Genomic DNA, 12,396 nt, shown 5'->3' with positions numbered 1-12,396 from the left:
TTTAGTCTTCCTGCTGTCATTCGGGGACGAAAGTTAATTGTGCAGCACAGCACACAGTCTTTAAAGCCACTGTATTTAGCCCCTAATTATATTATGAGCAGCTACTATACAGCTCTCCATGTAGCAGTTTGGGGACCTTGTGCCATGCCCAAGGGCACCTCGGCTGTGCCCAGGCAGCTCACTGGCACTGGTCCAGCTACCAGTCCGCACTCCTTACTTGGTCTGTGCTGGGACCTGAACCGGCAAAGTCCCCTCGGACGGAGCTACTGTCGGTCTCTGCATTTGTCACTTGTATCACTGTATCTGAATCACCTAGACAAGCACATTGTGCGCATTATGCATACAAAAAAAAAGAACCATTAGGACAAAATATTTTCTCAGACAGAAACCGTGGGGAAAAATGTTATGAAAAAAAAGATGGTGTCCTTACCACTAGGAAGAGCATCACATCAGTTTGTGGGGTGAATTTATGGCAGTGCTTCTCAACCTTGTTTCACTGAGAAATATTGTTTCCCTGTGAAATATTATTTCAGTCGAGTACCCTCCAACCAGCTCCAAACCGTGTTTGGTTTAAAAAAAGATGCAATACACAGCGGTCTGCCATCGGTGTCTGATTTAATATAGAAGAGTATAGAAAATATGTTATTGAATATTTATTAAATAACTATTTTTGAATGGATGCTAATTTTAAATAGATTTTTTTAAATCTCACGTACCCCCTGGAGTGCCTTAACATACCCCTATTTGAGAACCACTGGGTTAAATTAATAAATTAAACAAAGTAAAAATATAAGTCTGTTTAAGAAAATGTATTTAAAAAATGTTTGGACAGGTACAGGTATAAAGATGGTTAATGTTGATGTTTTTTCTGCTTATTGTGATTATTTATGTGATGAATATGAAGTTCATTATTTATTAGCGTTAATAAAGTTGTAGAAACTGGTATACCAAGTGTTTATTTCTGCCTACTCCTTTTCAGACATATATTTAAGTATTTGCACTATATGTATCCTGTTTTTACATTTTAATGGTTGTTCTTGTTTTGTTTTCTTATTATTGTTTTTACAGGTTCTAAATCAATCTACCAAATCTAGTATTGGACCATACTGTCCCAAATGATTCATCTGTAAAGCTCTAAAATACCTGTATGTTTATATAATAATAATAATGCCAACTTGAGTTTGTAAAGGTTGGTACCCCAGAAGACGGTGACTGACAGGAGTGAGGACCACCTCAGACTTAATTTCTCCTTTTTTTTATTTAATAGAGTTTTTTTTATCTTTTTATAGGGGGGTTACGCATGTCATTGCCTTTGGCACACATACCTTAAGGGTGATGGTACATTGGAGGTCACACCAACTTCCTATTTCAGACTGTCCCCATTTTTCCATTTCAAAGAATGTGAATGCTCATTTCCCCTTTACAGACTTCTCCCACTACATCAGTAGTGCTGCTCAGACCATCTGGGAAGCTTTCACACCAGAGGCAATTTGTGGAGGTTAGATATCTCATTGGCATGGAATGTATGGCTCACAACATTTCTGATGAAAAAAAACATAATTTTCTGTCAAATGGGATTCCTACTTGACTGAAGTTATAGGTTTTTGTTGACTGAAAGGCGTATGAAAGTATAATCAAAATGGAAGTGGGATGATGGGAAAAAATGCTCAGCCATAGAAAATCAAACATAAAAAAAAAACCTTTGCCTTTTATGAATTCAGAAATATATCCGCTATAATATATATCACACAGTGTAGTACATCCTAGTTTATCCTACATATACTTGTATATACCTGAGTGTGCATTTAACTGCAAATGCATGTATGTAAAACAACTTGCCCCACCTTTGACTTGTCCGACTTGTGAAAAATGCCTGCAGCATCCCTTGTGGGGAATCTGACAGTTTCCCTTATCTTTCACTTGCAGCATGGTAATGATTGTGCACACACACACACACACACACACACACACACACACACACACACACACACGCACACACACACACACATATTGTCCTCTCCGCTCCCTGTCTAAATGTCCATCACCGGGTCCAACACCGCTGCCCTGGGCTAACTCTTATCTCATTCAAAAACAAGGCAGCCTCCGTCCAGCTGCATCAAGAGCTTCAGACTCACAAATCACAGAGTGGCGGATGATTTCCGATTCACACAACTTTCACTGGCATCTAACCAGAATAGAAGTACATCATCTAGACTTCAAGATAATGAATCTAACCAGGACAAAAGTCTCAGTAAAGTAGCATATCACCTCAGCTCACATCTTAGACAGATCAATGATAATGAAGTCCTATGATGTCTATTTGCATCTCTAACCATCTGCTTTGGTGCGTCAGTGGCAGTGACATGTTTGGGTTTGGTACCACCAACCGCGCTGCCGGCAGCTTGCTGGAGTCACGTCCGAAGTCTGAGTCAATTAGTCTAACCATCTGCACAGCGGAATATTTCTTCACTGCTCTGCCCGGCGCTAAAAACAGGTTCCTTCAGTCTTTACACGCCACTTTTTCCAGTATTGTCAAGACAAGTGTCAACCACCAGCAGGCATTAGTAATTGCTGCATGGTGTCACAGTTAATTGTCCTGTTAGCAACTCCCTTTGTTGTGAAATGTCTGGTGCAGTGCTATGAGCCAACTGTAGTATTCCTCGTTTATTCAATAGCATATTACTGTATGCAATTGCCAGATTGTTAACTCATTGCTGTCCACAGCAAAACAACTGGACTTGATGTTGAACCAGTAATATAAGCAGCAAATATATGATGACAAAGCCGAAAGAAAAGTGAACAGATCCTGCTCCTTAATCATGAATTCACTCGTGTGTGTGTGTGTGTGTGTGTGTGTGTGTGTGTGTGTGTGTGTGTGTGTGTGTGTGTGTGTGTGTGTGTGTGACCAAGGCAAGACAGTTTTCTAACATGGACATTTTAGGGATTGACTGCGATATTAGTGCCTTGCTCATGGGCATTTCAGAAAGAACATTGATGTGCTCAGAGCTGTCTTGGCCGGGGTTCAAACCTGTCTCTGTTGTGATGAGCAGAAAGAGTTGTGCAGAACAAATTGTGTCTCTGCCATTAAGAGTTGGAAAGCATCGAAAGTTGGCACTGAATGATGTGTTGACCAAACAAAGATTACACTTTGGCATATTTTAGGACAAAAAAAATTAATTTGCTCCCTTGCCCTTGCAGGCGTCATATTAGCATTGGCACCAGTAATAAAAAAAATGCCAATCTATACCCAGCCATATACCAGGAACAGGAGGTGATTATAGAGCTGATCCCAATAAGCCCATTAGGCCAGTGACTGCAGCTAAAACACAAAACGATTGCCACTTTTAAAAGGTGTGATACACAGTCGGCTGTGTACTGAACACAGAGACTCATTCATGTGCATGTAGATTAGATATCGATTATACTATTAATTGTGCGACGTGACAAGAGATGGAAGCAAACATTGTACTAAAAGCAGTGAGGAGCCGATGAACACTCGTCCTCGTCGACACAGATATTATGGTTCCCTTGAATGAAATATAAAAGCATTCATGCAATACTTACACGTTGTGTAAAGCAGTTAAACAGCGGCATGATTTTCCTTAAGGAAGGTATGCACGCGACAGAAGATGAGGATACTCTCTGCTTACCTAAATTATGGATGGAGTGAACCAGTGACCTGTTCCAGCTTCCTCTCAGGCAACGTGTTGAACGCAGACAGCATGACCCGATATACCGTACAATCAGTGGCCGAATCAAACTGGGCGAACAGCTCCTGCACACGCACGACGTCTCGCAGCGACACCTAAGTTGCAGTCCATCTCAGTACAGAGTAGTCCTCAATGCAGTGTGATGAAGTCCGTCCAGCAAAGCCTCCCGTGGTACCTGTTTGGACTCCTTGATAGGATGCGCCCCCAGTTGAGCCGCAGTAAACCGGCGAACGCGACCGGTCTCCATCAATTTTCCCCCGATTCGTTTTTGATTAACGCAGATGCAACGTAAAGTCTGTGCACGGACCGGTTCTCCGGCTGAGTATTTTAACGGCAGGAGGACAGGCGAGATAATATTCTGCACAATCTAACCTCAGCTCAGACCGACCTTCAAAATGTCTCGTTTCTCCTCTCTGATTGGCTGAACGCGACGTCGCTCATGAAATCCTCACGCGGTGGACCATCACGGGCGGCGCGTAAACGTAGGCGCGTGCACCGACCATCGCAGCATGCAGAATGCAGTTATTAGTGCTGCGATTTTAGTGTAAAACATACAAAATAACATATGTTTAATTTCATTTGAAATGTTCAATGTATTTCTGTTTAGAAGGGGAAGGTAAACCTAACTGTATTGTACTCCTGTTTCAGGTATATGCTTTTCAGCTCAGGTCAACTATAATATCTTATTCTGACCCAAAGTAAAAGGTTATTTATTAACACTGTTAGCTAGAATATTGAATGTTCATATTTGTTAAATTACATTGTTTATTTAGTTTAAGTTTCTAGTTTCACCTTATGCATAGACATCCGCAGGGAGTCTTAATGTTGATGTTTGTTTTCACATTGTTACAAGAATAGGGAGGCAGTAGGTTGCAATATACTGGAAAGTAATTTACACTGCGTCAGTATTTAAATTAACACTTAAATCAACACCATCAATTGCATAGGCCTTGGTGTGTGACCAATTAATTTTACACGATTGACACTGTGTCTACATAGCAGCCTACATAGCAGCTATTTTAAGGCAGGCCTTTGCAGAATCATGTTGAACAATGCTGCCATCTGCTGCTGTTGATGAGAGACATCCAGGGTTGGGTTGGCCTGTGGGCAAGTAGCCATTCTAAGCCTATAGCATTTAATTAACATTCAGCAGCACTCTGATGTACTGACAATGAAGTAAATTACCTTTTTTTTATTTTAAAGCTTTTACTGACATTACATTGAAATCAACTATAATTCAACAGCTGTCTAATATACTGTGGTCCATCCACTGTAAGATAAAGATGACTAACGTCCATGATTGCAGATAAACAAACGATTCCAAGCATCCACTAGATGTCCTAGTTCCTCTTTGGTCCAGAGAGGGAGTAACACGTCATGCTTTTGTGCAGCTGAGCAATTAGAGTTTATGTCTATTTATAATGCGTTAACCCCCAATATCTAAAGTCTCTAACCTCTCATTGTCGTTGGTTAGCTTCTGTTGTACTGGTTCATTATGGCACACGGTAGTTTAGCACCTTTAGCAGCTTTAGTTGACTGGTAGGAAAAGTGCAGGTGTAAATTATAAAAGCACTGATGGCTGCATTCTATTTAGCTGCTTCAGTTTCAGTGTGTGAGTGTGAGTGTTTCTTAGATAGATAGATAGATAGATAGATAGATAGATAGATAGATAGATAGATAGATAGATAGATAGATAGATAATACATTTTATTTGTATAGCGCTTTAAAAGGTTCTCAATGCACTTTACATGGTAAAGACAGACAATAGAATAAAACAAGAAATATGGCAATAGTGAAAAATAAAAAACTAGCAGTACAGGTTAAAAGCAGATTTAAATGAATTAGTTTAGATAGATAGATAGATAGATAGATAGATAGATAGATAGAGAGATAGAGAGATAGATATGATGTATTGCAGGCCGCTTATTGTATAACACACTGGTACTCAATGTACATACAGGCTACATTCATATATATATATACACGTAGCAGGCTGTACAAACACACAAACATACTTGACAGCACACAAACAGAACATAGTGTACTTCATTACTTGGTGGACCCTCGTGACACGTGTGCAGTCTGGTCAGATGGCGGCGCTCTTGCTATGTCGTAGTGCCACTTGTTGTAGCTTCCAGTCTGTCTATTAAACCGTGGGCTGGTGGATTCATTCTGCTCTGAAACTGGCTGCAGACCACATGACATATTCATTAATGCGATGCCAAAGCAGCTGGTCCAACTCCACAAGAGCGCTGTCTGATTCGACGGAACTTCTTCATCCCAGCGGCTCGTCATCATCGTCTTCACTTTCCACTTGATGACACACCTCACAGGGATTGTTCTAAGCGCGTCTCTCCATCTCTGCCTCTCAAATCTTTCGCACTGAAAGTTTGCTTTTAAAATAAAATAGAAAACAAAAAAAGTGGAAATGAACAGCACCGGCTTCAACCAAACGGAGGGCGGTCTGCTCAACAAGACCGAGGAGTTTTTCTGCTGCAACTTTTCCTCCGTGGTGACGGATAACGGCTTCGTGGCCGCCGCTCCGGGAGACGAGAGGAGCCTCTTCGTCACCAGGGTGGTCCAGATCGCCGTCATGTGCGTGTTGTCCCTCACGGTGGTGTTTGGCATCTTCTTCTTGGGCTGCAACCTTCTCATAAAGTCAGAGGGAATGATCAACTTTTTAGTAACGGACAGGAGACCGTCTAAAGAAGCGGAGGCAGTTATTGTTGGAGCCTACTGACTGACGAGGATCTTTAATGATTTGAATCAGCTCTGAAGTCTGGTGACAGATGGGAGACGATGATAAACTGCCTAAACAAACCCAAGTTTTTATGTTGGTAATTAGAAACACCTCAATGGGAGCCACACCGTGCTGGTGGCTGATGCGGCTCACAGGGTTTCACCTTGTGGCGTTTTCTTGCCAGCAAAGACTCATTCACCTCCAATTACAATAGTGCGTTTAAGCCTCTTTTATTATGAAGTATTCGATCAAGCACTGTTGTACTTTCAGTAGTTGGAGCACCGTTTGTCAAGCAGCATCCTTTGTCATAAAGTGGCAAAGTCTGCGTATTTGCTGTTTAAAAATACCCTCTCATATTGCTAATGCAATGGAGAAATGAATGTTTAAACATGTACTGTATGTTGTATGTGTTTTTGCATACAATATGCAATGTATTAATCGGTGTATTTCTCTGGATTTCCTGCTGATGACTGTGTGAGTGTTTGCGTGGGTGGTGGAGAAAAGCTCAGCATGCCATGTATCCTGTTAATTGGAGTAAATTCGTTCTGTAATTAAAGTTTTCCTCTTAATTAAAGTCTATTTTCCTTCCATGAATATTGCCCTCGCCACGCCCTCTGCCAAAGTGATTTAGATTGCAGAAAGAGCTATTTGATGCTGATACGTTCAAGAACCATGCTGCTAAGACCGAATATGTTGTTAGTGCTATTAAACCCAACAGGAAAGTGGGTGTCTAATGAGCATCTATCTATTCAAATGGCATGAAGAGTGTTTTCTCGGGCATACATGTGAGGAGCAGTAATTTTTTTTGAAGAAATGGCTTCCCAAAAAACAGTTTTCCTCTCAGTTTTTTTGCATAAATAGTCACAATCTAAATGTGAATGTAATGGTTGTATCTATATTTGCAAAAGGTAGGCCAAAAGTCAAATTATTCCTATTACGTGAGGGGAAAAAAACTAGTATTTTCTGCACGGGTCAGATTCTGATCAATGTAGAGTTGTATGCCCTCCTCCTTCCTCTCAGAGCATCTGTTGTGCTCTGCTCCCAGCTCACCTGGATGCCACTCTCCCCAGGGTGAAACCGACAGCTTTAGAAATGACTTGTCTTGTCAACCCGGGGAATATGAAGCCACCGGGCAATATGCTGCTGTCTGATTGCCCACCTGCGCTCCACATGCAAAGTTAAATAGTTTGAATCTATTTCTTAAAAAAAATTAAAAATCCTTCACTGTAGTTTCTCCATCCTTGTGTCCTTTGTGTGCTTGTCAATACCCTTTTCTGTCTGATGGTGGATGGCTGCAGCTTGTTAAGTAACACTGACCACACACTTGAAGTCCTCATGCTGTAGTCAAAGAAATCAATACAATCATCACAAAAAGTATTGATAAAGTGTTTGTGAATTTAAAAAGGATGTAATCTCTGGAAGAAGGCCGATGCTAAAATACGAGGAGGTAAAAGATATAAATGTATCCATCGCAAGCAAATGAGTGGTTAGTAATTTGAATATTTGCAGGTTTCTTTAGAGGTGTGCAAAATATTTTTTTCTTGAGGCCGTATAGTTTATAGATTTGCAACACAGTAATATTCGATGCAAAACCACCAACATCACTGGTTTTTAAAATGACCACACTTGAATCACCTCTCTGGCTCAGATTCCTCTAAAACGTTATATCACTCAATATAACAAACACAGCACAGTAATTATTACTGTACTTGATTGTATTATAATTTGCAGATGTTTTTTATAAGTCCGTATGCACGTTCAGCCAGGACTTAATAAACTGCTATTATAAAATTATCTTTATCCCCTTATTGTCTCCTTTAACTAACCTCCAAGAAGAAAAAGGCTGCAATGACGCATGATATGTTATTCATTTATCAAACTTTCACCTCGACCTGAAATAGCAGATACATAGTTTATGTATGATAAACTCATAACTGTAAAATTAGTTGTTGTTTTTTTACCTCAGGAAGGATTCTGCACAGTGAGAAGATTAGATTAAGATTATCTCAAATTAAGATTTGTATCATGAAAAAATAAGTAACAAAACTGAATTCAAATTTAATATAAATCAGACCAACAATCATTAATTACATAAATGATTGCTGTGAGTAGAAGAGGAACAACTTTAACACAATGTAAAATTAATAATTCTCTCTACGTCACACCATGTGTTTCTCTCTACTGTGTGTGATTGCTTTCATTAGGGAGAGCTGGGAATAGCTCTCAGGAAAATGTAGTGGCAGCAGCAACCATCTTCTGTGTGCAGATGAACCATTGTTAGTTCCTCCTGCGGTGTCACATACACATGTATTCAGACTGGATTCTGATTGATATCAGAGAGCCTGTAAGAAGTGGATGTAAAGTTGGAGATTAAAGCAAACACATTTTTGTCTGAATTGTCCATGGAGTCAGTTTCTTGATGGACAGTTGATACTGCCAACTCAAAGATTGCGCACACCTGTCTCACACCAATACTCCAATACTAAGATTTAAGAGATCTTTGCAGCAAATAGTTATCTATGCCCCTGGCACTCTTGCTGTCAACAAAATGACAATCCTCTACAGGGCTTATGGGAAACACCTCAGATATTTAGGAGCGGACCAGGAGTTCAGGTAATAAAAAAAACATGGTTCAATTCAAAATATTTGCCTGGTTTTACAGTGTGTACTCACATTTCCTCCCTAGGCATACATTGTTGTAGGTCAAACAAGAAAAACGGAACAATCACTGTTTTCATCGTGTACCTGCAGTCAAGTTAGAGAAACCTATATCAAAGACAGCGTCAACGTATCCAACGTCTACTGTATGTAAGCTGTGTCCAACTGTCACAGCATCTGCAGGGTGTTGATTGTGAGCTAAAAAAGGCTTCCGTTCCTGTCTGGCTCTGGTGTGATTGGCTGTCCAGTCGAGGTCTAGTCGATGAACTGGATGGTGACTAAAAGCTCCAAATAGCAGCGAGGCAGACACACAATCATCTCCCCTGGTTACTCCTACTTTCCCACAGTTCCTCATCCATCCTTCCCATGCTATATATTCTTATGCTATTCTGCTATTGTGTGGTGGGAGATACACTCTTATTGTGGTGTATTGTTTATGTCTGTATATTGTCTGTTTATTGTTTGTTTATGTTCATGGTATATTATAAATTGTGGTTAGTTTATATTACGTTTTCTTCCATTGTATCTCTTTTCATGAAAATAATATTTGATGCACACCACATTGATTTTCTACTGTGGTTCCTTAAAAGCCATTCTGGCCTTAGTTAGATCTTTGACTCCAGTGGGAACTACACCTTTGAACGATACTCGATCGTTTTTTTTTTTCTTCTACTGACCACAGGCTGTGAAATGCTGACATTTCCATCAGCAGCAATGCCTATTCAGTCTGAACCAAGCTGTTGCCGACATCATGTGGCATCGAGGTTCTGAGACGGCGGCAGTAATTGTGAAAGTCAAGCTGTGATAAATCCATGCAGACTGGTTTTGAAGAATGATTCCATTAGTTGACATGTTTGATTCCAGTTATGGGATGAGTCATGGCTCTGTTGTACCGTTGATTGTTTTACAATCAAACATCACAGAGATTTAGCATCTGACCAATCCTGCCACTAACACTTTACTGTAATCCTGTGTGTGTGTGTGTGTGTGTGTGTGTGTGTGTGTGTGTGTGTGTGTGTGTGTGTGTGTGTGTGTGTGTGTGTGTGTTCAGATTAGTTCAATTAAACCCACAGCCCAACAACATATTTACCCCAAACCCCAAATTTAGCCTCCTGATAAAATGAGTGTTTACGAAGTTGAGGTTTACACTGCACCACACAAACGAGGTCTGACATTGATATTAGTTCTGACTCAAGATTTAAACCCAGTAGCTGCCACATTTAACTGTTTCGTACTGAACCAGTGAACTTGCTAATATACAACTCATTCAGAGTGATGAGTAAAAGAGATAATATGGAAAATGGTCAACATATGTGACCCTGCATTTGTAAAGGGGAAAATTAAATTACACTTGATTATTTTACAAAATGTCATTTAAATAACATAGTAACATCACAAACACCTTTAGCTGGAAAAGTCTTAGATTGTAATCTCTCATTTGAAACTATCAGCACAAGTAGTACACACATTCAGTAATGGATTAAGGAATAGCTGGTACAACCTAATTCAGATATTTCCCTCAAGAGTTGATGGGACCGAAATAGAGTTAAGAGGAGATGTGAATATTGGACCTACATTTGTTAGCTGGTCAGAAACACGACTCTATATGAATGTTCTCATTTCATGTTGTGACTTCTAGCTATTTTTAAGTTCTGCCCCAAAGTGGTCAACAATAACGGATTGATGTAGGTTTAAGGTTTAAATTATCAGGATGGGGTTATGCAGCCAGTAGTTATAGAAAAAGTCGGTCATCAGTTCAAGAAACAATAATGAACTCTTGTATAGAGAGGCTTCAATAGATTGCCTAAACATAAATAGCATCATCATATTTGCCTTTATTTACACAAGTGACACAATGCAGCATCATTATAGATGATCAGCAGGTATTCACTGCAAATGTGTAATTAGCGTTGCTTGCTTCAGAAATAATAGCTATGATGATTTAATATTGACCCTGAAATCCATTTTGATTCTTACGTGAGCGTGTTGAGGCCATATTGACCTTCTAATCATGCAATTCCCTGGCAGCTACATACATCAGCGTCAGCACAGCCTTGTCTCTGAGAGCAAACTATTACTTTTGCTTTCAGCAGAAGGTTTCTCCATAAACCATCACTGGTAATAACCTTTTCAAGAAAACACTCAAACTCACAGATAGAGTTTCAAGTGGGTGTTTTTTTTCTACAATGAGAAAAACTTTCAAGGGAGCATTTCAACTCACTGGTAAAGATGGTGTGTACTTAACTACAATTTATTGGTGGTATAAATACAGTATATATAAAATACAGGTACACTATTTCCCATGAGGACAGTGAACAGTGTATTCATGATCATTTTTATCCCAGTGAAATCGTTATTACCTGAAGTATTACGCAGCCATCATGTTCTAAAGAGCTTAAGACGATCATTTTGTATAGTACACTCTGCACGCATACTCTGACACTATTCAGCTTAATGCCCTTGAGCCTAAGTAAAGACGCCACTAGCTGTCATTTTCTAAATCCACTTCAACATTGCAAACCTACATTTTGTAATGCCTGTTAGCTTGGGGAAGCCATCAATAATGTATGGCAGGTGTGAGGAGCAAAGCTTCCTAATCATTGCGGAAGATCTTTAATAGAAATATGCATTATTCAGCCAACAGCTTGTCTTGGCACACTCGACCCGTGGACGTGTCTGTCTGCTGTTTGTATACCGTAGGACGTAGGTCATACATGTTTGGATAGCCTACTACTGTTCTCACTTTTCCAGCATCTATTCAACAAGTTCAGCTCATCCAAACCTTTTCTGGTGTTTTTTCACAATATGCAAGAGGGGTTAACTGTACTGTACAACTCATTTACTGAATTGGCTGTCACAACAAGAGATTCTCGATTACATTCTCTGTTACAGTATTTCTGATTCAAAGATGAATTTAGCCCCCTCTCATGCTCTTCTTCCTTTCATAGTAATTTGATGCACATCATAGTATGTACAACAATTTCCTAACCTGATGTATTTTAATCAAACTGTTAAAACATTGCAGTTTGAGAAATAGTCACAACATTTTAACCAGGTGATTTGTAGACCTGGATACACATTTTAATTAGGTTGGCACAACTTTCAGTTGAAAGTATCTTTTGTGTAGTTTTTTCAACATTACGCAATAAAACCACTTAGTAAGATATAGGATAAACATCATAGTTGGATACTTAATTAAAATAAGTATGTCTAGGTTTAGTTAACAAAACCACTCAGTCAGGTTCAGGAAAACTGCAACAAACACATCAGTTCACAACAACACTTTGG

The 12,396-nt window shown here is 39.7% G+C and overlaps 1 protein-coding gene across 1 annotated transcript; it reads left to right on the top strand.

Annotated features, from left to right (window-relative positions):
- Positions 1-6,138: 6,138 nt before the first annotated feature.
- On the top strand, positions 6,139-6,450 carry rprma (reprimo, TP53 dependent G2 arrest mediator candidate a; the record flags this gene model as incomplete). The annotated part of the gene is made up of 1 exon (XM_079230562.1): positions 6,139-6,450. The coding sequence occupies one exon, from the start codon at positions 6,139-6,141 to the stop codon at positions 6,448-6,450; it is 312 nt and encodes a 103-aa protein (XP_079086688.1).
- Positions 6,451-12,396: the final 5,946 nt, after the last annotated feature.

Source organism: Taurulus bubalis (genome assembly GCF_910589615.1).
Source record: "Taurulus bubalis genome assembly, chromosome: 15".
In the NCBI taxonomy this organism is placed as follows: Eukaryota; Metazoa; Chordata; class Actinopteri; order Perciformes; family Cottidae; genus Taurulus; species Taurulus bubalis.
Note: the sequence above shows the minus strand (reverse complement) of the source record. Positions and strands in the feature narration are given on the sequence as shown.